Below are 26,066 nucleotides of genomic sequence, written 5' to 3'. Positions count from 1 at the left end.
TCTCCCTATAAATTAACTCTGAAGTATGTGCTCTAAGGTGTCTATTGTATTTGTCATTGAAATCCACTTCTGACAGCAGCCATCTTGCCCAAAGGGATATATTTCACTTCCTTTTTGTAATGAGAAGAGGGGGTGTACCTATTCCCAACCCTGGGGCCTTCAGCTCCAGGCTACAAGATTACAGGTCTGGGACTGAATTCTAGCTCCCAACTCATGTTGTGGGCCCATCTGCCGCTCTCTTCCCACCTTCGTAAAAAAGCAGAGGCTCCATTATCTAGGCCTCACTTAACCAAACCTCTCAGTTATCCAAAGGTTAGTCATGTCTCCTCTCCCACCCCACGCCTGAGGTTTGATTTCAGTATGTAAGCCCTTCCCTATTGAAGCCTTGGGGTCTTCCTAAGCATAAAGACTTCATTATGCTTAAAACCAGCCCCCGACTTCTCCAAAACCTCAATTACTCAAATGAATGTAACGTGCAGCTTTCTAATTCAATAATGACGTTTCCTGGCTGTCTCCAGTAGACCTGGTCCTTAAGTTAGAAATACCAAATTCAGCTCAAGCCTTCTCCCCACTGCTTTGTTGCTCTTAGAGTTCCTACCTTAGCACCGCTCATGTCCTCTCTTTCTAGCCAACTGCTATTTGGGTGGGGTGGGGAGCCAAAGCCACCTTCTTCAGTGAGTCAGCAGAACTCACATCCTCCATTCCCAGCATGACCTATTCCTGCTAACAGGGTGGGTTGTTTCAGGCAAACACTGCCAGATAGATGGGTTTGGAGGGAGGCTCTTCTTTTAGTGGACTAGAGTTTTTTGGCTTCACAGAAGATGGGGGAAATGATGGAGGTGAGAATGGAGACATGTACCTGTTGTAACTACATTACTTGAAATCACAATAGATGGTTCTCATTTGAAACGAAATTCAGAACAGACATAATTGTATACGCCAAAGTGACCCCCCTCAGGCCTGAATTCAGCACAACACTGAAGCATATATGTAACTTTAAGCATATGAGCAGTCCTGTGGAAACCAGTGGAACAACTCTTATCCTTAAAGTTACACATGTGCTTGCAGCACCAGGGCCTAAAATAATTCATTTCCAATCCTTATTTCTTTCCGTGGTTGGGTTTTTACTACTGGGTCCATAATGAAAGTATCTTGAACACTTCTCTCTTTCTTTGTTAAATCTTAGGAACTTTAATGAGACCACAGATGCTTTAGTTGCTTCCATGCTTTCTTTCCCTGGAACAGATAACACATGCTTGAATGAAAGCAATTCGTAAGTAGTTCTTCCTCTCCTTCTTTTTAAATTCCTAATCTGTAAAAAGGAAATGACATAAAATTAATAACTGTCAGGTATTAATAACATCCTTTGATCATCTGCAAAGTTTTCATACCCTGGAGACACATCAAAAAAGGCTTCATCTCTTGCCAGAGTTCCCAAAGATAGACTCACGTTTTGAAGCAATCTGATTTTAAAACTCCTTAAATTTATGAAGAAAATCAAACTGTGCTAAACTCGAAGGACTAGATTGTGCAGCCCACACTCACTGTGGTGAGCACTTACTTCTCTGAATTTATTCACATGCATAAGTTCTCATCCTAGGTGGTAAGGGTTACCCTGTAGTCAATATAGACCAGTACTAATACCTTGGGTAGTACTCAACATGAGGAAGCCTATCACAGTCTAGCCTCGGAGGCCAGGGAAACATCCAAGCTTGAAAGCTCTCGTATCTTTTGGCTGAGTGGGCAGAGGATGGGGTTACCTGGGATTTTACTGCTCAGTCTTCAGGGGGTCCGTGCAGTAGCTGCTGATAATTCCTGAGTGACTTAGTACATTGTGTGCCGTGCAGAGAAATATTTGTGCTGCCTAGACACAATTTGTCAGCCATCAGAGGACTATCCAATTAATGCAACACCCCTGAGAGTGGGGTTATGTTTCTTTTGTAAGATAATTTTGGCCTCTTCATGTTAACTTCTTAGGCTGCTTGCTAGGGGATTTGAAGCAGCCTCACCAGGCTCTTTCTGAGAAGTCTCACACCGTAATCGCTAGAAACAGATCTAGCAAGAACCACTAAGGAACAAGGCCAAGCGCCTCATCAGCAGAGCTAAGCAACCGGAGCCCCCAGTGAAGTCAGTAGGAGCTGAGGGATGTTCAGCACTTCCCGAGAAGCACCCTGGCCCAAGGAAAAACAACAATCTCTGCAATGTGCTACGTATGCTCTGTCATCTCCATTCCATTCACTAGGACTCTGCCATCATGCAATTACATGTCGCCTGCTTGCCTGTATACAGAAAACCTCAGGGTAACGTGTGCTCATTTTCAGGGTGTGTTTGAACGACAGCATGCTTGGCCAGTGGGTATTCCATGGAAACCAGAGTACTAGATATTCTGCGTGCAACTGCACAGACAGCAGCCAGGTAAAGTTGAGTTAAACCTTAATGGGGGAGAGTAAATTTAAAACACTCAAGAGGTACCTAGTATCCTGGGCCCACATGGCTCACAGGCCTGGCATTGTGCACTCATTACCACCAGGTCACTGCTTCAGATTCATCCTAGCTTGTGTTATAGTAAGTAGCTGCTAGAGGCCCTAACTGGGATCAGAGTCTCCTTGTGCTGGGCATGATGCACAAACATAGTGAGAGGCTGTCCCAGTTTGCTTACCGCCCAAGGCCCCGCTCCTGCAATCACTTACGCGTGTGTTTAGCTCTCCTACCGCAAGTAGCCCCAGTGATTTCAATGTGTTTGCAGGACCGGGACCTAAATGGACAAAGGGTGGAGGAGAAATAGGTCTGACGAGGTGATATGATCCCTTCTGCCTTTAAACGCCACAAATCAGAGGCACGGGGATATGAAGGAACCCAGGCCTTCTGAGTCTCAGTACAGTGCCCCAGACACTGGACCATGCTGCCGACCCATGATATTATCATCATAGCTGGCATTAAATGGCACCCTTGTAGCTAGTCTAAGCAGAGAGGTCAAGGGCTGAGTAGGCACAGAGGGTGACCTAACCTGTTGGGCCAGATCCTCAGTTGGTGCCAATTGGAGTAGCTATGCCAGTTTACACCAGCTCAGGATCTGACCCCTGATGTCTAGAAGCATCGCTCTAGATCAGGGTAGAGGCACATTGTTGAGGAGTGGTTATGATGGGGAAGGAATCGCTGCTTCCCCATGTGCTGAACCTGATCTGTAGGTGAACAGAAGACTGCATTCTCCAGGGATGTCAGTTTAGCACCCTTGACAAGCACTGAATTCACTTAGAAAATTTTGGCCAGAGCAGGGGGATTAAATACCATGCTCCAAGGGTCAATCACACACTTTTTGGGCTGTATTTTGTATTCAAGAGGATAATTGCATTCATTAGAATATTCTCGTTAGATGAAAGTACTCTGTTATTGGCATTCGCCATCAAGAAGATAAACTTTGTGCAGAAGTCTGGATCCAGCAGCTTTTACTGTGCCTTGTCTTATACATTATCATTATTACCTAGTATTTGTTTATTTGCATGGCACGGGTACCTACAGAATATGGGTGACAGGAAGGGATGGAGAACTCATTGCAGGGGGAGATGCTTGGAGATGGGGGCCCCACAGATAAACACCCAAACTGTGTGGGTGCTTGTCTGAACCACAATAATTCTGAGGTCCTGATAACTATGCTAGGCCTCAATTCAGCAAAACACGTAAGAGTATAGTTAGGTTTAAGCACGTGTCCTAATCTCATTGATTTCAATGGCACTTCTGCATGTGCTTAGCTGAATAGGGGTGGATTTAAGCCTGTGCTTAAACTAAGGCACATGTGTAAGAGTTTTGCTGAATTGGGGCACTAATCAGAATGTATGTCCCAATGCTACAGAGCACCGGACTCCTGTCTTTGTGAAGAATTGACCCTTGGGGGGGAAACGTCAATTTTGCCTTGTGATGTTTTTAATTAAAGGAACAATTTTTAAAATTTGTTTTCAGACGTGTCCAAAGATTGACTTCTCCCCACCTCACAAAAGAACTTTTTCCTCTCGGATGATTTATAATCTTACTGGGCACGATGTGGAAACGTACCTTCTAGCAACTGCCAAAGATTTCCTCCAGAAAAGGTCGAGCATACAATTATTTCTTCTCTTTCTCTTTGTCTTCTGTATCACTGGCCAGTGGCTTCTTATGTGTTTGATTCCCCTTTAGGAAGGCAGCCATTTTATATTCATTTTCATGTTGCTTGTTGAGATAGGCACAAGGCGGTTACTTTAAAGTGTGGTGGGACTCCATGCTGGCTGCACTGAGTCTTAAACATATACATAACTACTGAAAGGTGCAGCTGTAATGGGCACCCTTCCCCCTTTACTCTGATGGATTTTGAAGAAAAGCCTTTGTCCAATATAGAAACTTAAGGAAAGAAATCTGGCAGAATGCCCAGTTAAGCAAGACTTCTACAGAGATTGTGCACCTAAACTCTCATTCAACACAGAATCTAAGTGGGTGCTTCATTTCAAATGTGTGCTTCAGTCCATTGAAGTTAAGATTAAGTACATGCTTAAGACGCTTTGCTAAATCAGTGCCTTATGCTACCCGGCGCTGTTTAGCACAAGCTGGGTTTGTGTGTGTAAAGTGCTAAAGTGCAAAATTAAATGTACAGTTAAATTAGTCAAGGAAAAACCTACTCTCCATACTGATTGAAAGGGAACTGTTCATCTTCCATGCAAATCTTCCACAAATGTGGAATTGTACCACTAAAGAGGGTAGAAAAATAGCGTGACTCTGCAGCAACCAAAATGCATTTCAGAATCGTGTCTGTCGACACAGATCAGGACTTAGCTGAATTGTTGTCTTTTTACTTTCTTTTCAAAAGTAAAGGCTCCTGCAGCAGTGTTAACTGGGCCACACTACAAACACTGGCCCAAATCCTGTTCTCACCTGCACCTGTGTGCAGGGCCGCCCAGAGGATTCGGGGGGCCTGGTGCAAAGCGGGGGAGCGGACATAAAAAAAGGTACCACCTGCTGCGGAGCTTGTACTCACTGGGTGGCGCTCCGAGACTGTGGAGGCAGCGGGTCCTTCACTTGCTCCGCATCTTCGGGAGCAGTGAAGGACCCGCCGCCAAAGTGCCGCCAAAGACCCGGACCGCCGCCGGGTGAGTAGCCAGGGAAGGGATTTTTGGCCAGGGCTCGCAGGGCCCCTGCGGGGCCCGGGGCCTGGGACAAATTGCCCCACTTGCCCCCCCCTCCGGGGGGGCCCTGCCTGTGTGAATCCAGGGTGAGGCCTGTGATGATCATTCATTGTATAGTGCCTGTAGGCCCCATGAGAAATTGACGCACCTCCAGTGACTTCAGCGGAACTAATGCCATTCACACCTGCCAAGGATCTAGCCCGGCATCTTTCCAATGACAATAATGCATTTTGCTGTATTGTTTACCATGCAGATATGGCGGCTGGAGCTTTGGGTTGCCTTTGACTACTGACCTCAAGTTTGATATACACCCAGTGCCTGCAGACAGAACACTAACTAAGGTAATGAATGCCTCCTGCTGCAATGCAGGAGTGCCGAGCGGGCAGGCAACTGAAACGTCCATTGCTAAATGAAGGTGAAGCAAGATTAATGTCCTTGTGTGTTTTAGGGGCATTACTGAGTAAGCACAGAACTCCTCTAGATGACCATTAACACAAAGGAAATTCAATGAAAGAGAATGAAGGAGGGAAAAAGAAATTGAAGGAGCTGGATTCACCTCCACTGGTGAAGGGAGGGACACTGTGCCCCTCAGCTCCCCCTAACTCTGTTACTCTTGCTGCATCCACGACCTGCACCACCCAGAGCCCAGCTCTTCACTTCCACAGGCCCTGACTCTCCCCAGCCGCTGCGACTTCGCTCCAGTAACGACTCACCTAGCCTGGCCTCGCCAGGACTCCTGTCCTCTCCTCCTACCTCCCCCCCATTCCCTCACTCTGCATCCTCCCTGCCAGGGCACCTCTGCGGTACAGTAGGTGCACCCAGGGGATCCAGAATGACAGCAAGAGTGCCCTTGAGAGGGGTCTTTCAGTGCTGCTCAAGCCATTATATCCTGCCATCTAGCAGTGCCGGTCAGGCACCGTGATTCAGTTCTAGACTGTTCACACACCATGGTATGAGGGCGAGCTGGGGTTTCTCCTCCCAGTAACAGAAGCAGTCCCTGGGCTTTGCCCAGGAAACCCTCTTCTCCCCTCAGCTCTACCCTGGTCATCGATCAAACTCCTATGCAGACTTTCCACGCCTCATATTAAAAAGCCTTATTTGGCCTTCACTTGAAGTGCTCTGGACAGTTTGCCCCATAGTGTGCTAGTTCTCTGGCATTACAAATGCAACTGTGTTAGTTCTTTTAAATCAACCGTTGCTGCAGATAACGAATGCCCTGCCTCCTAGAATACCACTTAGCAGAGTGCCAGATTCGTCTCTCTTAAGCGCATCAGTGAGCTCACGTGAGTAGATCCATAGACTCCTCGCTGGGTGAGGAACTGCTCACCAGTGTGAGTAAAGGGGGCACAATCTGAGCAGTAGTGTAGAGTCATTTGTACTTAGTCATGGGACTGCTTGATTTTTAATGTAGCAAGACAGAGAAGACCAACTGAATATTGGGCTATTTCAAGAAATATGATAATCTTTTCTGAATTGCATGCAGGTGGTAAATCCATCCCGACATCGGCAGCTTGCATGGGCCAATGAACTAAAAATTGTCTCAGTTTCCTTCCCTTATTTTGCTTGTCCCTGTCTTCTCTTTTCTCCATCTTCCCTCTCTTAGTCATTATGGATGTTACTAGTTGTATTCTTTCCTACCTACCCGTGAGGGGCAAAGCCATGCTAACAACACCATCTGCCCTTTGATGGGCCCTCACTGCAGCCGGCTTGATTCTTTAGTGCACTCAGATTTACCCATTGTGCTTCCTCATCTCTGTAAAAACATTGTAACAAGTATAAATCAGCATAAAAAATCCATGGTTGGACTCTGAAATAAAAGAGGCACAGTATGAGAACTGTCAAGATCTGGTAAATTCATGTACATCCTCGTAGCCACGACAGTGTTCCTTCAAGCGCAGTTCTGCTCTGAGATGTGGCTTCATAAAAAATGGAATTGTGCGGTTCCATAGAGCTCATTGTCTTAGTAACTTTCAGAGCAAACCGCTCAGCTTGCAGGTAAAAAGGTGCTTTTATCTAACCGCCAGCCCATCAGCCTCAGCCGGCAATCTGAGAGTTAGTGCTGTTTGTTGTTATTCGTCTTGCGGTAACACTTCGAGACCCCAGTCAGGTATTGGAATCTCATTGGCCTGGGCAAAGACTCCCAAAGAGTTTACAATCTAGTGTAAGATGAGACAACCAAGGCTGGGTCATTCATCATCCCCAGAAGCCCCAATTCAGCTGTAGATTAAGTGCAGTTGAGATGTACAATGATCTTAGAGGTTTGTACTGCTGCTTATCACCGGGATATCTGGGCGCCTTCCATGTAAAATCAACAGCAAAGTCCTTAGTGGACTTCATGGAGTCTCTGGCATGTCTCATAAAAACTCTGCTTGGGGTAAAGGTGGTGGGTTTGTTATGTTTGGTTGGTTTTTTGTAGGCTTTTAGGAGTAGAAAGGGGCACCATCTCTAGGTAAAAAGCAACAGAGGGTCCTGTGGCACCTTTAAGACTAACAGAAGTATTGGGAGCATAAGCTTTCTTGGGTAAGAACCTCACTTCTTACCCACGAAAGCTTATGCTCCCAATACTTCTGTTAGTCTTAAAGGTGCCATAGGACCCTCTGTTGCTTTTTACAGATTCAGACTAACACGGCTACCCCTCTGATACTTGACATCTCTAGGTAAAGACTCTTCAGTTGGAATGTTGGCCACCATCCTGCACCGAGCCCTCCATAGATGGACACCTGAAGTTGTTGTGGGTCTGTGCAGAGCTCACTGTAGGATCTGGGCCCTTGTTAACAGTTCTGGTGATAGGGCACAAGCCAGCTCCCTTTTCCCATAGCAGCATTGGCTCTGCAGGGCTAATGGGAGTAAAAAAACATACATGTGTTGCTAACATAAGCAGATAGAATGTGTAGTACACGAAGTGTATATTCCATATTCCGTTCTCCCTTCAGTTCCTCTGAATTTATACCAGTGTAAATGAGAGCAGAATGTATCACAGGGGGCACAGTTGTTAAATAACAAGGTGCTGTTTTCACAATGTTTTCTACCCTGGAACAATTAGGTGCCCAGTGGGCACTTCACTTAAATAGGCCTCTTTGCAAATACCAGCCACTGACATTACTGAAAAGCAAAAGCACCGATTGTGGAAAAGCAAAGTGTCAGTATGCTTAATGCCCCAGGCACCATTAACATAAACCATTAGCAACTGGCATGTCTTTCGGATCTATCTGAAGGCAACTGGACTAGATCTTATAGAAGTCAATGGAACTAGTCATATGCTTAGATGCATTGTAGGATCCGGGCTAATGCACTCAGAATCTTGCATGATTGAGTCGCTGGCCCGTAATTTGTAGATGGCCCAGCTTTAGCAAATGTTTTTACTGCTACTGTTTTTAGTATGAGTTACGGATGCATTCATTTGTCCAAATGGAAGAAATCACTGTTCTTGGTAATGACTTTCTGCCTGTTTTTGTTTCCCAATCGAGTACAGGTGTGGTATAATCCAGAGGGGTATCACAGCCTTCCAGCCTACCTCAACAGCCTCAACAACTTCATTCTTAGAGCGAACATGCCGAAAAACGAATCTTCCAAATACGGTAGGTGCTAACCAATCCTTGACGCAGCTCATGCTGCCCCATGTGAAGGGGGCCCACTTCTCTATCTGTAGAGAGAAGACTATAGTGGGTGGGCCAGATTCACTCCTGGTGTAAAATGGAGCTGTGTCAATTTAAACTAGAAGGAAACTGATCCCCTGGATGAAATTTTGGCCCCACTAAAGTCAGTGGTGAAACGTCCATTGACTTCAATGGGGCCGTGTCTGCTAATGTTGATTCAATTCAATTTCCTTTAAAGTGTGTCAATATTTCACATGTCTATTTCTAGGAACAGGGGCGGGGACCAGGTAAAACCTTAAAAATAGGCTTTCCTTCTCCCACAAGCAGCAAGGGCTTCTGCCTAGTATTGACTTCCACCTCAGCATCGAGATGGCTGACTGTAAAGATGTGACATTTCTATGCAAAGAAAGGCTACTTTAGGTTGCTTCCAGTGGTGTGTTAGATTTAACGTTTTTCTCCCGCTGAGCTGTCCGTTGTTGGACTTGTGGTAATTAAAGCATTTTATTTTACAGGTGTATACGCTGGAGGGAGGGATACAAAAATATTCTCACACACCCCTGAAGTAGTTTGTCTGCAACGTGTGGTATATACCGAATGCAGGGTGGTGAAGTGGAGTGTAAAGATTTATCAGCATTCATTTGGAATGACCTGCTTAGCTTTGCCTCACTGATGTCATGCAGCGTCCCAAATTCATGCTGATAAACCTTCATACTCTACTCCACTGTTTGTTCCATCCATATTACGTGTGTAATACAGGCATACTGGTGTTTGCCTGTGGCCAGGTCTACACTACAGACTTCTCCTGGCATACTCTGTATAACTCTCATAGTCAACAAAGAGGTGTTTTTACCAGTGTATAGCTTGTTCCACTCATGGGGCGGGGCTTTACTACTTTGGTCAAAGTGCCGATTTGTCGAGATAGCTATATCCACAGTAGGAGCGCTTTGCCAGCATAGCATAACCATATTGCTATACCAGTAAAACATGCCTAGTGTCAATACCGCCTGTATCTATAGATTGAGAGAGTAGAAAGTCTTATATTCGATTATAGGGCCTGACAAGAGTTCAGAACTCACCTATCAAGTGACTTGCTTCAGCAAACACCGTCCGTTCTGCCACATTCTAGTCTCTCCTGGCCTCTCTCCTGTCAGATGGCTTGTGTTCCTGCTGAAGGGTCACACTCAGGGGAAACTGTCTGGAAGGTCATTTTGCTTGTCAACATAAAGCTCTTTATTTATGGATGCATTAAAAGGTAAATCCAACAGAGAAGGAAGGCCTGTTTGAAGCTCTAGGCCTCCTTGACAATAATTAAAAACACGGCTACTATTATAATGATGTATTATGTGTATTAGCACAGCGCATAGGAGCCAGAGACTAGGGCCCCATTGTGCTAGGTGCTGTACAAACGCAGCACAAAAAGATGGCCTCGTCCCCAAGGGGCTTACAATCTAATATAATCCTAAGTAGAAAGGCAAAACATCTGCTCAGTTTTCTTTCCCCATCACCACATAATAATCACCAGCCAGCTTTCACATGGCCAACTCCCTCAGCACTCATCTTCTCGCCAAGCAAAACCAACTCCCCGGCCCCACAGCCACCTCCAGCATACCTGAAACACCCGCCCTCTCGGGTCAGCGGGGCCCAGCTATTTCACACTCAGTGTGGGAGCAAATCCCCAAGTGGGAAGGGCCCAGCGGGCAGCCCCCTTTTTTAAATACAGATGGGCTCCAGCTCCTCTCTGCTGCAGCAGTATGGCACAGAGCCACGGGCCATCTCCCCAGCAGGACGGTCCCAGACCAACTTAGCCCTTAGCCCTGGTCTACACTGGGGGGGTGGGGCGGTGAGGGATCAACTTAAGATACGCAACTTCAGCTACGAGAATAGCGTAGCTGAAGTCAACGTATTTAGGTTGACTTACCGCGGCATCTTCACGGCGCTGAGTCGACTGCTGCCACTCCCCCGTCGACTCCGCTTGTGCCTCTCGTGGCGGTGGAGTACCGGAGTCGACGAGAAAGTGCTCGGGGATCGATTTATCGCGTCTAGACTAGACGCGATAAATCGACCCCTGATAGATCGATCGTTACCCACCGATCCGGCGGGTAGTGTAGACCTGCCCTTAGTTGTCAAGGGGTGAATCCTGGCCATGGAGAGAGAGAGTGCGGTGATATGCTGGGGAAGATTCCCCTCCCCAATCATCAGTGAGCTACTCAAGCTGAGCTGAGTATTCCACCAGCAGTGCTTACTCATCAAGCCTTATCCAAAATACAGAGTGGCCCGTGCCATGAGTGGGAATGGGCAGACACAGTCAGAGGGTTCCCCACAAATGTACCTTTCAACATGCCAAGGCCCCAGCGTGGGACATGGGGTGAGACCCCAAATGAGGGACACAAAACTTATTTGAGCAGGAAACCCAAAGTGCTGCAGGATCTGTCCCTTTAACATGAACAAATATCTGCCACCCCAGCGTCACCATTCTTTATTTCTAGTTTACATAATTTTCAGCACTAAAAGTAAGGGCATGCCGAATTTATGTGGAAAACAGGTAACTCTGGGACTAAAATGAGTGACATCCTTCAAAATGAAGGACAGTTGAGACATATTTCCCAAACTGGTCTTCTGCTTGGGGAGCCATTTTATCCTAATCTGTCCCTGAGCTTTCTGGAGATGGCCTTTTATGTTTGTTAGAGCAGGTCAAAACTCGAAATGTCTGTTTCAGGGGAAATTCTAACACTGTGAAATTTGTTTTCATTCTGGATTATAATGAAACCCAAAAAAATTTCCTGTGAGATGAACTTTTCCAACAAAAATTTTGAAAAAAAAAAATGTGTATCAGGCCAATTGAATTACTTTGTCCTGATTTTGACTTTTTTATTTTAAATTATGTTAAAATGTATAATGTAAAATAAACTTTAAAACAAAAAGTCGCTTTGAAATGAAAAAATCGAAACCTTCCCTTCTGGAAAGTTCGAGCTTTGTTTCAGGCTTTTCCCCCTTGAAACAAAATTTCAATGAGATTGACACATCCCCATGGAAAGTTTCGAGTTTGACAAAACGGCATTTTCTGATGGAAATATGTTCCGTTGGAATATTTTTGAACAGCTCTAACGTTTTCACTGCATCTAGCCAGTGCTGGGTGTCCTTGGAAACAAATGAATGATAACAAATGACCAGATTGATAATTCCCAGGTCCCTCTAAGGAATCTGTACTCGGTATAGGGGAAATAAATGAATTGATGAGTAAAGCTTAACAGGACTTGTGTAAACTGGCCTGAAGTACAACTGAAGAGACCCTTCTCTGCAGTAGTTTACTGGCGCCCGAAAGCCATTTGTTGCTGTGACAAATAAATGACAGTTTAAGAACCGTTGAAATGGCCAGATAAAAGCACAATCATTTCAGCAATTTGAAAGAGGTGCCAATCCTGCTTTTGAGGTTTGACTTAAACTTCAGATATTTAAAAAAAGAAACACATGAAAGGAGGTTTTTGCCCTGTCACCAAGCAAATCATAATAGCTTTCGACTTATGTATACTGGGCTTCCTTCTCTCCATCCCCCCGAAAAAAGAAGTATTGAAATGGAAATTTTGACTTCTAGCCTAAGCTGCAGTGAAGGGAAAATGGCTTTATTCTGCAGCATTAACAGATTAGTCAGACTGGATCACCTTTATTTTTTACAGAAGGAAAACATTTTCTAGTTGTTTGTACATCGTTATTAGCACCTGGAGATTTTCATTGCATCCCGCAAGAAAAATATTGCTCTCGAATGACACCTCTTTTGTTTTCCTTAAAATGAACCACAGACCAGATCGCACCATTTCATGTGTTTCAATGATACAGACTGAATATAGCACATAAAACGGAGGCCAGCATCTTTATACAGCATTATAAATTTAGGCACCGAATTGGAAGGCGCCTGATTTTCAGAGGTATTGAGGGTTTTAAGGTCAGGCTTGACGAAGCCCTGGCTGGGATGATTTCATTGGGGATTGGTCCTGCTTTGAGCAGGGGGTTGGACTAGATGACCTCCTGAGGTCTCTTCCAACCCTGATATTCTATGATTCTATGGTTCTACTCTCACCTCCCTTTGAATTTAAAGGCAACTGTGGGTTTTTTCCCAGCACACTCTGAGAATCAGGCCACATAGGTGCCTAAATATGGATTTAGTTGCATAATTTTAGGCATTTAAAGTTTGAAAATTTTAGCCTAGCCTCTTCCAGGTCCAAAAAGTCATGGAAGCTGGTCCCCTCTTCCATAGAACTTCACTGAAGCTTAGAACTGATCCACTGGGGTTCAGTGGAGTCCCTCTTTGTATTGTATTATGCTGCAGAAGTCTAGAGAAAAGAAGCCGTAACGAGACTCATAAAAATCCATCCCCACAAAATAGTATTCGCTAGGGGCTGATGCCACAGATGGCTCATCAAGGGCACAGCTCCCACCCTAGGGCATGGAGGCTGTAGAATGTGTAAAGCGGCATTCTGCAGCTATGCGGAGTCCTCTTCACCTTGGCAACCGAAAGCAGCTTCCACCACTGCACGGCCTAAGATGCTCATTATTTCCATGGAAATAATGGCCTGTCTGCATGGCCATTGACACCAGTACAGAGTGAGTGTTAAATGCTGCCAAATGGGAGGGAAACGTTTTGCACCAGCTTTGCTCTTACTGTACGCGGGTGTAAATGACAACTCGGGGTGCAAAGCAGTGGAGAATCAGGCCTGGAGTCTTATTATGACTGGATCAGGCCTCTGAAGACATTGCTGTGGCAATCACAAATGTTGCATCAAGCTGATTCTTTTGTGGGTTTTGTACAAATATGTTCGCTCAAAATCAGTAATCACGAAAACAAGTAATTGTACGTGTTATGGAGAAACAGAGAGGAGAACTCTTGGTCATTTTTCTTCTTCATACAATTTTTTTTTTAAAATGTGACTACCTCTGGCATGAATCTGAGCATGATTTGGCCAAGAAATAACCTTTGCATGAACTCCACAGCTCTTATAAAAACATGTCAATTAACTTTTAATTCCCAGCATCAGTGTTTCTAATCTATTTACAGGGCTCCCCCCAGTGGCTAATGTAACATGTGACAAACGTTTTTCTCCCAGAGGAACTCGACATTCTTCTCTCAAAACAGGCTATTAACACGCAGATATAGATCTGCAATAATACAGGGCCTATTCTGATTTATCCCAAAACACCTTTATAGCACTCTGCTAGTGTAAAAGGAGTCTTAGTATAAGTGAGAATAATGGCCATAGACTCTTGGATAAGATAGTTGACTTTGGTAAGGTTATAGGTTCTAATCCATTTATGATTGTCCTTGCACTCCTGGAATATTTTTTATCTCAGTGCAGTGGATAAATAGATTCTCATTGCTTCTAAACAGAGCAAAAGCCCTTCATATGTGATATAGCCCATATCGAGGGCTAGATGCTGACTTTGGAAGGGAAGTGTTTAAACCAAACATTTTGGCAGATCTGGTAAGAGAATTCCTGCCTGCCACCCTCTGACATTTAATTGTCACGGACCTCATTTTGTGAATCTGATTGGGAAAGACCTGAGTTTCACACAGGGCTGAAACCAATAGTCAGACTAATATCTGTAGGCTGACTGTTTCTTTTGCTCCAGGTGCTTCTTTCTAGCTTCACAAGCCAGAACTGTTACGTTTAAATTTTCTCATCATAAAATATACTGATTGCCTTCCTAACCACGAACAGTGTTATCTGAAGCTTATTCCGGTGTCTGCTGGAAGGCTGGAGACCCAGTGGAGAATGTGAAAGATGAGTCCACACTGGGTTATCCAAGATAATACTTACCAAATATGGGGCAGCTCATCAAAAATGAGCAAAAGTATGTCATAGAATTACAAGAGCTGCCTATCACTACAGTACATACTTAGTGATAGTGGTACTAATAGGGAGAGGGCTGTTCTAGTGATCACCTGACTTGTAACAGGTGAGTTAAAATCCTGACTCTGATACCAACTCCTGTGGTGGCCTTGGCGTGTCACTCGACCTCTCTGCCCTTGTCTTCCCCTGCTTTGAAATGGGGATAATGCTGACTTACAGTGTACAGTACCACACTAGTATCAGAGGGGTAGCCGTGTTAGTCTGGATCTGTAAAAAGCGACAAAGAGTCCTGTGGCACCTTATAGCCTAACAGACATATTGGAGCATAAGCTTTCGTAGGTGAATACCCCGTCTGACGAAGTGGGTATTCACCCACGAAAGCTTATGCTCCAATACATCTGTTAGTCTATAAGGTGCCACAGGACTCAGTACCACACTAGAGTGTACTGAGGCTTAATTAATGGTAGCAAGGACCCTTGGTTTGACTGAGTGCTCTTGGAAATCACTGAGTCAGGCCCAGAGTTATGCTTTTGCAATTCTCAGCTGAGGACTTCAAGTCGGAATGGGGCCACTGGAAAAGGACTATTAAATAACTCTTTGTACCAACATAGGATGGTGTTCTTTGCAGGGACAAAGATGGGTGAGCGCTATCCACCTTCTACAGATGGGGAAACCGAGGCACACAGACATTAGGGCCAGGATTTTAAAATGTGGCCTCTGAATGCTTCAGTGTTGGGCCACCCAACTTAAAACACATGGGCCCTGATTCAGCAAGGTATTTAAGTATGTACCTAACTTTAAGTAGGTGAGTAGCCCTACTGAAATCAAAGGGACTATTCCCATGGCTAAAGGCATGTGCTTGGGTTTCTTGCTGAATTCGGACCGCAGGGCTTGATTTTTCAGGGCTGCTGCGCATCCACAGCTCCCATTGACTGCAGCTCTAGGCACTGAACACTCCTGCAAATTAGGCCCTGCAAGAGCCACTCAAAAAAAGTTGATGCCAATTGTGAAAATTCTGCCCAAGGTCACACCTTGAATCAGTGGGAGAGTGAGAGCAGAACCCAGCCCCCCTGATTCCCTCCCGTAACCAATAGCCGGCATTACTTCCAGCCTCCGTGCCTAATGAGAAACTTAGTCATACATGTTACAAACTACTTCTCTTCTTTTTGTAGGTATTTCCGTTGTGAGTCATCCCTATCCCGGCGGACAGAGTAAAGAACAAGTCATGTAAGAGATTTAATTTGGCTGATACCTGCTGCTCTGATTCATTTAGTGGCAATAGAAGCAAAACAGCTACCTGGAAATCATGAAACACCTACATTGATCAATAACTTTTTCTGAGCGATCAAATTGCTCTTTTCACAAAAGCGAACTGTCTCCCCTATATCTACAGAGCTACTGATTTCCCTTTGAGTTTCTTCCCAGAATCCCTGATAAACGTGGGGACATTATAGATACCGCATCAATTTTGGAGCACAGCCATAACAATGACAATACATATTTTTCTTTCTGTCTTTCCAAACAATCTGCTGTCACAGTCCCCACCCTGCAAAGCCTTTCTGCCAGTCATAGTGCTTACTACCCTGAGCCGTCTCTACAATCAGTAGGGAATGTTGGCAGGATCAGGCCCTTGGTTTTTTTAAGCTATGAATATTGTCTTCTAAATCAGGGCGATCAAACATTGACTCTGTCTTTCTTCCCCTTGTCTCCTCAGGCTCAGTAGCTTGCTTGATATCCTAGTCTCAATGTCTGTCCTGATTGGCTACTCCATCACAACAGCCAGCTTTGTGCTTTATGTGGTAAAAGAACATCAAACCAAAGCTAAGCAACTGCAGCATATTTCAGGCATCGGTGTGACAAGCTATTGGGTGACTAACTTCATCTACGACCTGGTAAATGACTTAACTTTTATGCACAGAGAACAGGACTCTACAGTGAAAAATCCCCACTTCTGTATTTAAAGTTCGTTATCTAGACTTATTAATATCATCACTACCAAAAGAGCTAGGTTATTGTTTTCAAAGGCATTGCCAATTATTAATTGTGAACCATAACACTGGGGTATGTATAAAACTCAGCAGATTTATAAGAGATCAACATGGCAAAGACCAAAACTTGGGTTAATTTTTAACATGTAGATGCCAAATTGCCTTTGAAGTTAGATTGCAGAGGTGGAATTGTTGTGGACATCCAGGATTTATATATCTGGGACCTGATCCTGCAGCTCCTAGTCCCATGAGTAAGGGCTGCAGGATATGACCCTATCTTCAGAACTCTACTGCAGATGGTAGATACTTTTGGAACCTTCAGAATACAAGATCCTACATTTGTAAACATCTCTTGGCTGAGATTGGAGAGATTGGAAAAAGCCAACTGATGGGTTAAGTAATATAATATAGAAAGGTTTCCAAACTCCTAATGTCAAAGAAAGTTACCTTCTGTTACTGTTAGTCAGGTCAGGGGTGATGTGCTGTATATATCTAGACTTATCTGCCTCAAAAGGATCCCGCGCTTTTTTACGTCTTTTGAAAAGGTCCCTTTCAGGATTCCATAGTCCTCTTTGTCTTTGTCTTATGGTTTGTGAGCCATTATGGTGCTCAGAGGTCACATTTTCAAGGTTTTCTCCTCAACCACAAGGAGCTAGGAACTTACTTAAATAAAAAAAAAGCTGAGGTTCCCACCTGATTCCAAGCATTGCAAGGCTCATGACAAAATCATGACGACTGACAGCGCTGAAGATAATCTCAGTGGAGTGGCGATGAAACAGAACCTTTTCACCCAGTAGATGATTCCCCAGCTCATCTGACAGCACAAATTTGCTTTCTCTTTTGTATTATTAAGGATTTCCCCCCACAAGTTTGTTTGGCTTGAAATTTAACTGATTCGTATTTTGGGTCATCATGATGTCAGAATTCTGGCATCCACTGTAAATGTTATCCTTTTCATACAGCTTCCCCTCCCGCCCCCACACACTAACTCAGACTGGTGCCTCAGTCAGTTTCACATAGCTTGTGGCAGAAACTGTGCAGTGGAGTTTTTAGGCCTTGTCTACAGGGCGAGGCTTTTTTGTTTGTTTGTTTGTTTGTTTGTTTGTTTAGCTACTGGCACGGCTGCCCTGGTAGTTAGGGTGCTAGCCAGAGACTTGGGAAACCTGGCTTCAATGCCCTCCTCTGCCACAGACTGTGTGACCTGGCGCAAGTAAGCCTCTCTGGGTATGTCTACATGGCAGCTGGGGAGATAGTGTGGAGCTAGCATGCTAAAAATAGCAGTGTGGATGTTGCTGCTTGGGCTAACCACCCAACCTCAAGGCTGGGAGGGCTTGAGCTTGGGTGGCCAGGCTGAGTGTCTGCTGGAGCTGCAATGTGCCTGCTCACAGCCATTTTTAGCACGCTATCTTGAGCCCTGTCTACCTGGCCTGGGAGGTTCCCGCCCAGCTGCCGTGTAGCCATACACTCTGTGCCTCAGTTTCCCCTCTGCAAAATGGCAATAATAGCACTGCCTTGCCTCACAGGGGTGTGGTAAGGGTACATTAATGACTGTGGGGCACTCAGGTGTCATGGGGGGGGGGGGCATATGAAGCACCTATGACCTGGCTCTTAGCATAGACACTCTTTACGGCAGTACAGCTTGAATGGTGCAGGTGCAGCTTACCTTGGCTTGCAAGCTGCATCAGCAGTGCAAATTGTGCCGTGCTGATGTCAATGTACCTACGCTAGCAGTTTGCAATGCAGCTACACTGCTGGCTAAATCCCCGTGGAGGCAAGGCCTTAACGTTGGATTAACTCCACATGAACCGCTGGGGGCAGGAGCCATCTTTTGGTTCTGTGTTTGTACAGCCCCTAGCACAAGGGGGTCCTGGCCCATGACTAGGGCTGCTGGACACCACTGGAATAGGACCCTAGGGCCAAATGTTCAGAACTACCCGCCTAAGCCTGCTCATGGATTTGAGCAGTGGAACAAGCAGCTCCTGGTTGTGAGTGCAAACGAGGGATTTGAACACACCATAAACGTGGCCAGGTTTGAAGAATTGGCGCTGAGTCACTGGTCATACACCTGTGACTGTGACTCTGGCCTGCCTCTGCTTTCATGCTCCAGGTTCTCAGGTTGGTGCTGCAGATTTTTAAATGAGCCTATTGAAATAGCCCTGGCGTTCTAACTGCAATCACTATTCAGCAGGCTGAAACTAATCCAGAGCTCTCAGCAACCGGGTATTTCTCAGTGAACGCCTACCAGCAAATTCTCTGAAATCTCAAAGTCGGGGAAAAGAGGAACCGCTTGAGGAAGCTACTGTGTAGACCCCTGGCTTGACAGAGTATTGTAAACAGCAGAATGTGATTCTATAATAGGAAAGGCACGGGGCATTTGTCATTCACATCTAGGCCCTTTCATGCCCACGCTTCCTAGGGTTCAAAGCTGGGATGCTCCAGAGAGCCTCACAGAATGTATTCTCCTCTCCCATTGATGGACAGCTTACTGCACCTCTAGGGCAAAATTGAGACCTGGTGTCATTCCCTCCCCCATACAAGCTGCATGTAGCTCTATTAGAGTATTAATTATTCTGACTACGATACACTCTTTAATATCATTTCACAGGTTCTTTTTATGGTCCCGGTTGCCCTCTCAATAGGAGTTATTTCAGCTTTCCAAATACCTGCTTTCTTCAACGATAATAACCTAGTGGCTGTATTTCTTTTGATGATGATGTTCGGGTAAGTGTGTGGCTCAGTTACTTGACTATGACTCCATCGGGGGGGGGGGGGGGGGAATTTTGCTTAGGATTTGGAGTCCTGACCAAAGCTGTGTGACTCTCCCATCACCTCTCTCTTGGCAGAATTGGAGAGGCTGAACTGACCCCGTAATATAGATAGCACTTAATAAATGTTAACTAGTTAGCCTTCAAAAGGCTTGGGAGAGATGAGGCAAGAACTTTTATCCCCATTTTAGACAGGGGCAAACCAAAGGTGGCAGTTTAAGCTGTAGAGATTACAGAGACCCAAGACACCATGGTTGGGGTGAATGATGCATGGTTGTCCTTATTTCCTGTTTACACAGACTTTACCTGAACAGCAGTTCTAAATGTTCACAACTAACACCAAAAACCAAGATGCTCAAGGTCTCAGACACAGCCTAGATTGTAACTACAGCTGACTGAAACTAGTCAAATGTCAAAATATCAGTGACATTCCCAAGTTTTCAAAAAAAATCAGGAAAATTTAGATAAATTTTGCCGTTTTTTTTCTCAGCAAGCTTGTTTAAATTTTTTAAATTTCAACCAAAAAAATATCAGGATAAAATTCACAAAAACCTTTTTTCAACCAGCTCTCGCTGTAACTCAGCCATTCCTGAGTCTGGTTCTCAGGAAGTATTTCTCTGCCGGAGTTAGGATTAAGCAGACAGGCATGGGGAGATAAGAACCCCGGATGGCTATGAGTCTTTCCTCAAAGTTTTCATTTTTAATTTGAATTGGGTCAGGACTACAAGGTCTTCAAGATCTTGACCTCAGCTAGTGTGGTTGCACAGTTTTCATTTGCCATGAATACGTGTCATCAATGTTTCCCCCAAATTCCACCAGAAAGCTTTGATTTTTTTTCTCTTTCAACTTCCTGAGACACTGAAGTCCAAGTGCAGCCCCCATGTGGAAGGAAGGATAGTCTGGTGGTTAGGGCACTGACCAAGGCTATGGGAGGCCACAATTCAAGTCCCTGGTCCACCATAGACATCCTCTGTGACCTTGGGCGAGTCACTGTGCCTCATCTGTAAAATGGGGATAATTGAGAATAATCATAGAGAATAATAATTCTCCCCTGCCTCAGAGCAGTGTTGTGAGGTTAAAGGGTGGTGAAGAGATCTGCTGATGAAAGGCGCGATATGAGAAATAGGCATCATTATTACTATAATGACTATACCCACCTGTGTATAGCGAGTGAGGCAGAAGTTCCTGAGCTGAATTATTTTATTGCCGGTTTTCACCACTCTTCAAATTATTTTCATATTCTCTCTGCGATCTATAGATATGCAACGTTTTCATGGATGTACTTGCTGGCTGGGATCTTCAAGGAAACAGGAATGGCCTTCATAGTTTATGTCAGCATCAACTTGTCCTTTAGCATTAATACCATCATTACTCACTCAGTTGTGTTTCTACTTTCCCAAGAAAAGGCTACTGATCAGGTAAGAGCTCACTAACACTTTGGCCTTCTCTACATGATGAATCAGTCCTCACTAATGGAGTGTAAATTCTAGTGCACACTAGTGTGTTGCACATTAACTGGCCTGGGTGGATCCTGCTGCTGGCATGCACTGAAAGTTTCCATGTGTATGCTAATGTATCCCATTTTAAACAGTACTACTAATGCACCATGTAGAGAAGCCCTGTGTTAACTCTTAGGGCTGGTCCACACTGGGGCGGGGGATCGATATAGGAAACGCAACTTCAGCTACGAGAATAGCGTAGCTGAAGTCGACGTTTCCTATATCGAACTAAAAGTACCTACTTCGGGTCCACGCGGCGCAGGCAGGCTCCCCCGTCGACAGTGCTTCCTCCTCTCGGCGAGCAGGAGTCCCGCAGTCGACGGGGGAGCGCTTCTGGGATCGATCTATCGCGTCCAGATGAGACGCGATAAATCGATCCCAGAAGATCGATCTCTACCCGCCGAATTAGGCGGGTAGTGTGGACCAGCCCTTAGAAAACTGATTGGTTTCCAAGGGCCTGAGTCAAAGGCTACTGAAGTCAGTGGGAGTCTTTCCATTGATCTCAATGGGTTTTGGATCATACCCATGGACTTCCGTTGTTTTTCAAGGTTTTGAGGGAGGTCAAGTAGGGAACATTACTCTAGAAATCTGGTGAGGTTCCCTATGTCCAAACATGGGGCAAGTGAGACTCTTTCTTCTCCACGTAATTTGCCCCACCCCCCACCCCGTGGTTAGGAACCAGGAGTGGAGAGAGAAGCAGATGGGAGTGGACATCTGGGAGGGTGGAAACCAGATGCATGTGGGAGAGATCAGGGAATGAATGCAGGCCCACATTTTTGGGAAAGATGGTTGTATTGGGAGTTAAGTTCCTCCAGTGCAAATTACTGAGGCTGAATACTCAGTGCCCCAAGGGCTACACCATGCCACGTTAACCATCAGATGAGCTTTCTGTCATCTAACTGTGAAACAAGTGCTCTCTACACTGAATTCCTGTCCGTGCAAAGGGAGAAGTGCCTCGAAGGCACTGATATTTCCCTACAGTGGAGCACTGCTCTTTAATAGATCTGCTTCTCTTGTGCCTTAGAGAATCCGTCCTGGCTAAAATGTAAGATTGGGTTTTGTTCGTTTATTACAAGGACAATTTCTTAATTAAAAAACAAAAAGGAATCAGCCCTTGTCCCATTGACAGGCAATACCTGTTTACCAAACCCTTGGATCGTGACATTTGTCGTTGTCTAGCCACATCAGTATGGAGCCAATCTCCTTCCATGCTAATTTATTGCATCTCCAATGTGCCGTGTGTAATGTCAGTCGTGTTCAGCAGTCTTCACTGCTCGGGTTAGCTAATAACAATATTATACAATAGCTCTTCACTGCGAGGCTCAGTGCTTGGCTGTTTGTCATGCCTTAGCAACTCCCTGGGCCAAACATGTCTCCTTGTCAGTGGGCGTGGAGCTGCTTGACCAAGCAGAACCGATGCGCTTGTGCTACAGAAAGTGAGAAGGAGGATTTGGGTACTACCTGTGTCCCTTTGAGCTTCATGGGGATGCCCTGCAATTCAGCATGCAGCGGGTTGGATCCACAGCTCTGAGGCTCCATGGATGGGGAGCACATCGGCTGCAAGGGTTAGCGCAGCTAGTGGCTACCATAACTTCATGAAGCACACCAGCCTGCAACCTGCTTACTTAGCTTTCCCTCACCTGGGCATTCCCTGCCTCAGGAGAATGCCCAGGTGCAGCCTCAGAGCACCGTTCTGGCAGCTGCCTGCTACCTGAGCCGTGCAAAGTAGCTGGAATAAGAGCCAAGGATCTGTACCAGGAAGTACGATCACTGGGTGCCATTTCCGAAGCACCTAGGGGAGTTAGGCACCAACTCCCAGTGACTTTCCCACCCTGAATTCCTTGCAATTGTGAAACAAACTGTTTCGGAGCTCTTTGCTGTTGATTTAGCTATGGTGTGAGATACGCCATTAAGCCCAAACAGGCATCAGTCCCAATGCTGTCCCGAGAATAAAGTCACAATGATCATTAGTGTTTCTCTTCTTTCAGGGCTTGTATGATCTCTCTGAAATCTTGAGGCACGTTTTCCTGATCTCTCCACAATTCTGCTTTGGATATGGCTTGATTGAGCTGTCTCAGCACCAGGCGCTGATGGGCTTCTTAAAAGCCTACGGAGTGGATTACCCTGACAGAACCTTTGAGATGGACAGAATAAGCTCCAAGCTGCTTGGCATGTTTATCCAGGGCACTATATTCTTTGCAATTCGGCTCTTAATGCATGACGGGATGATTCAGAAAGTCTGGTCTAGTATATTAGAGTAAGTAACATCTGTATTCCTACAGTGAATGTAGATTAAAACAGAGCTCAGTGCTTTAGTCGTTGACATTGTCATCATTATCAATTATTATTATTTTGCATAGCTCCATAAACTTACACAGCACTTTGCAAACCCAGCGTGAGCTCTCTGTGCTGGCAGTTCCCATATCTACCTGTGGTTATAGTGATGACTAATGGAAATGTGTGCGCCTTAATTTTTTGTTGCACCTCCCTCTCTATGGGCATTGGGGGTAATGGCTTACCTGCCCTACTTCTGCATGTGCTGGACAATTCCAGTCCCCGGGAGGGGAGAGGTATTCATTATTGTAATACCTGTGTAGGCCTGTGAGTTCAATTTCAAAGAATGTATCCATTCCGTGTTGGAAAGGCAACTCAAAGGGCTGCCATTTCCGGTGCCACGGGATATTGATGGGTTGTTCGGAAGAGTGGCTCTGGGGTCAGCAGATCCAGAGCCCCTTCAATGCATTCGGTGGCATCTTGAGCCCAAGCTGATTTGGGTTCACTTCATGCATGAGCTGCCCCCCAAATTCTAATGGTAAAAACTGTCACCAAAACTGAAAGCTGCCATGATGTAGGACCGACACCAAAAGCAATGCCTTTGTTGAATACAAGGAAAAGCTTCATAAAGAAAGAACATTTGTTTTTAAGCTTCGTACATGGAATAATAATAGCAGAGAGTTTTAAATTAATATAATGAGAGCATATAATAGGCTCTCATTTCAATTTTACTGAAAAGACACTAAGTCCTCTGCACACGCAGATCCGGAATGTAAAATCATCTGTCTCCTACTCCTTCAGATTCCTGTTCGACAAAGTGCATGGCAGGCCACCGCTTCTGCTGGAGGCAGCTGATAAAGACAAAGATGTTCAGGCTGAGAGGGAGCGGGTTGAGTCTGGCCAAGCAGACGTCGACATGGTACAACTCCAGAGCCTCACCAAGATCTACCATCTTCCTCTCAGAAGGATCATGGCAGTCAAAAATGTCAGCATTGGAATCCCAGCAGGAGAGGTAAGCAAGCAGGCTATGGCAGCAGAAGCCTATCCTACAATAAAGGAAACTGAAAATGTCCTCCAAGCCACGTCCTTATTGTCTTCCCAATCCCTGCTTAAGACTCAGGAAGACCATCTGACAGCGACTACATAAGTGGTGAGCTGAGACTACTACTTATTGGACAATAACTTGCTTTATTGGTACCTCATCCTTCCTTTCTTCCCTCTGGTATTCGTCACCTCCATCTATTGAGTGTCATTGAGTATTTGTATTATAGTAAAGCCCAGAGGCCCTAATTGGAATCGGAACCCCCTTGTGCTAGGTATAGCAGGGACATAGGGCGACAGACGGTCCTTGCCTCAAAGAGTTTAAATAGACAAGACAAAGGAAGGGTGGGAGGGAAACTATGATAATCTAGAGAGTGAATTCCAGCAGGGACTGTCTTTTTACTGTGTGTTTATACAGCGTCTAGCACAATGGGAGTCTTGATCATTGATTGTTTGTTGTCGTGGATTTACAGTTATCATTAGAAAGGTAGTCATGACTCTTTATTCAGACTGCATTGGGCTTGGAAAAGGGGATGGGCAGCTGGAGAGGCAGTGTGGTCCAATGGATGGGATTAGGAGACCTGGGTTCTGTTCCTGTCTCTGCCACTGGCCTGCGGGGTGATCTTGGGCAAGGCCAGAATTGCTGAGACCCCAGTTTGACACCAAGAGCCAGCTTTTCAGAAGGGCTTAGCACCCTGGGTAAATGGGAGCTGACGCTTTTTGAAAATCTAGCCTCTGATCTTAGTGGGGGAGATTTTCAAAGGCATAAATGGCAGATACACCCTAAATCCCATGGGAAGTCAGTGGGAATTAGACTCTTAACTGCCATTTGTGTATTTGACTCCCTCTCCCTCTATACCTTTGCTTCCTCTCCCATCTGTCTGTGTCTGCAGGACCAGGGCCTATGAATGGTACTAAGTGTCTGTACAGTGTCTATGACTTACTATGGGTCTGTCTACACTGCTGTAGGAGGTATGATTTGAAGCACATGTAGACATATTGAGCTAGCTTTAATCTGGCCAGTGTAGGTACCAATAACAGTGAAGCTGCAGCAGCATGGGATTGCAAGAGTAAGATGATCAGGATTTGATCCTTCACATGGCCTACATATGAAAATGCACTTTGCAATAAAAGGAATGATAGTATTAAAGACCCATCCATTATTTCCTACTATGTTAAACAGAGGAGCCTAATACGCACTGCAATACACTGCCCAATAAACAACCACCATTATAATATTTATATGCACTTTGACTGCCTGAGCCTTTTCCATAATCTGTTTTGCTCAAGGGCCAGGGGAGGAGAAGTGACAAGTCGCATTGAGCACTCACTGCATAGCAATACTTTAGCATTAAATGCAGCATGCTAAATGTCTCTCTTTCTGTCTCATAAACCAGTGCTTTGGGCTGCTTGGCGTGAACGGCGCTGGAAAGACAACTATCTTTAAAATGCTAACCGGAGACATCGGGGCTACCAGTGGAAGATTGAGAGTCCGGGATCAAACTGGGTATGGAGGATTAGATATCCGGAAGTGATGTATCAACAAGGCTATCTGGAAAACAATTTGTCATTTACCCCGGCTTGGATGGATCAACAAAGCAAATTAAAAAGAGTTAGACTTAATCAAAAGCAGAAAATTCAGCCCTTTAAAAATACTATATTTACTTCCTCAGGTCTTCAGTCTCATTTCACTGACACATTTTTTATGCTGGTGCAACTCCGCTGGTGTCAATGGAGTTTCTCCTGGTTTACACCGCTGTGAGATCAGAATCTGGCCCTTAGTCATTAAGAGCCTGATTCTGTCACCCTTTCTCTTGTTGAATAATATCACATTCCACAACTGGTCCCACTGAAATCAGTGGGTCTGATGATGGAGTAAAGTGCTACTAGACATGAGTAAGGCTGCGATT

General features: G+C 45.2%; 1 protein-coding gene across 1 annotated transcript in view; it reads left to right on the top strand.

Annotated features, from left to right (window-relative positions):
- ABCA12 (ATP binding cassette subfamily A member 12) overlaps positions 1-26,066 on the top strand; it is a 125,960-nt gene that overhangs the window by 87,089 nt on the left and 12,805 nt on the right. The window contains exons 36-47 of the mRNA XM_024206873.2: positions 1,187-1,273; positions 2,322-2,415; positions 3,958-4,085; positions 5,404-5,491; positions 8,623-8,728; positions 15,762-15,816; positions 16,304-16,481; positions 19,183-19,298; positions 20,601-20,760; positions 22,830-23,098; positions 23,917-24,127; positions 25,554-25,663. Of these exons, the coding sequence (XP_024062641.2) occupies positions 1,187-1,273; positions 2,322-2,415; positions 3,958-4,085; positions 5,404-5,491; positions 8,623-8,728; positions 15,762-15,816; positions 16,304-16,481; positions 19,183-19,298; positions 20,601-20,760; positions 22,830-23,098; positions 23,917-24,127; positions 25,554-25,663 (1,602 nt within the window). The remainder of the gene's footprint in view (positions 1-1,186; positions 1,274-2,321; positions 2,416-3,957; positions 4,086-5,403; positions 5,492-8,622; positions 8,729-15,761; positions 15,817-16,303; positions 16,482-19,182; positions 19,299-20,600; positions 20,761-22,829; positions 23,099-23,916; positions 24,128-25,553; positions 25,664-26,066) is intronic.

This window comes from Terrapene carolina, unplaced genomic scaffold (genome assembly GCF_002925995.2).
Source record: "Terrapene carolina triunguis isolate 2854851 unplaced genomic scaffold, T_m_triunguis-2.0 Scaffold62, whole genome shotgun sequence".
Taxonomy (NCBI): Eukaryota; Metazoa; Chordata; order Testudines; family Emydidae; genus Terrapene; species Terrapene triunguis.
This window is presented reverse-complemented; position numbering and strand designations above follow the sequence as displayed.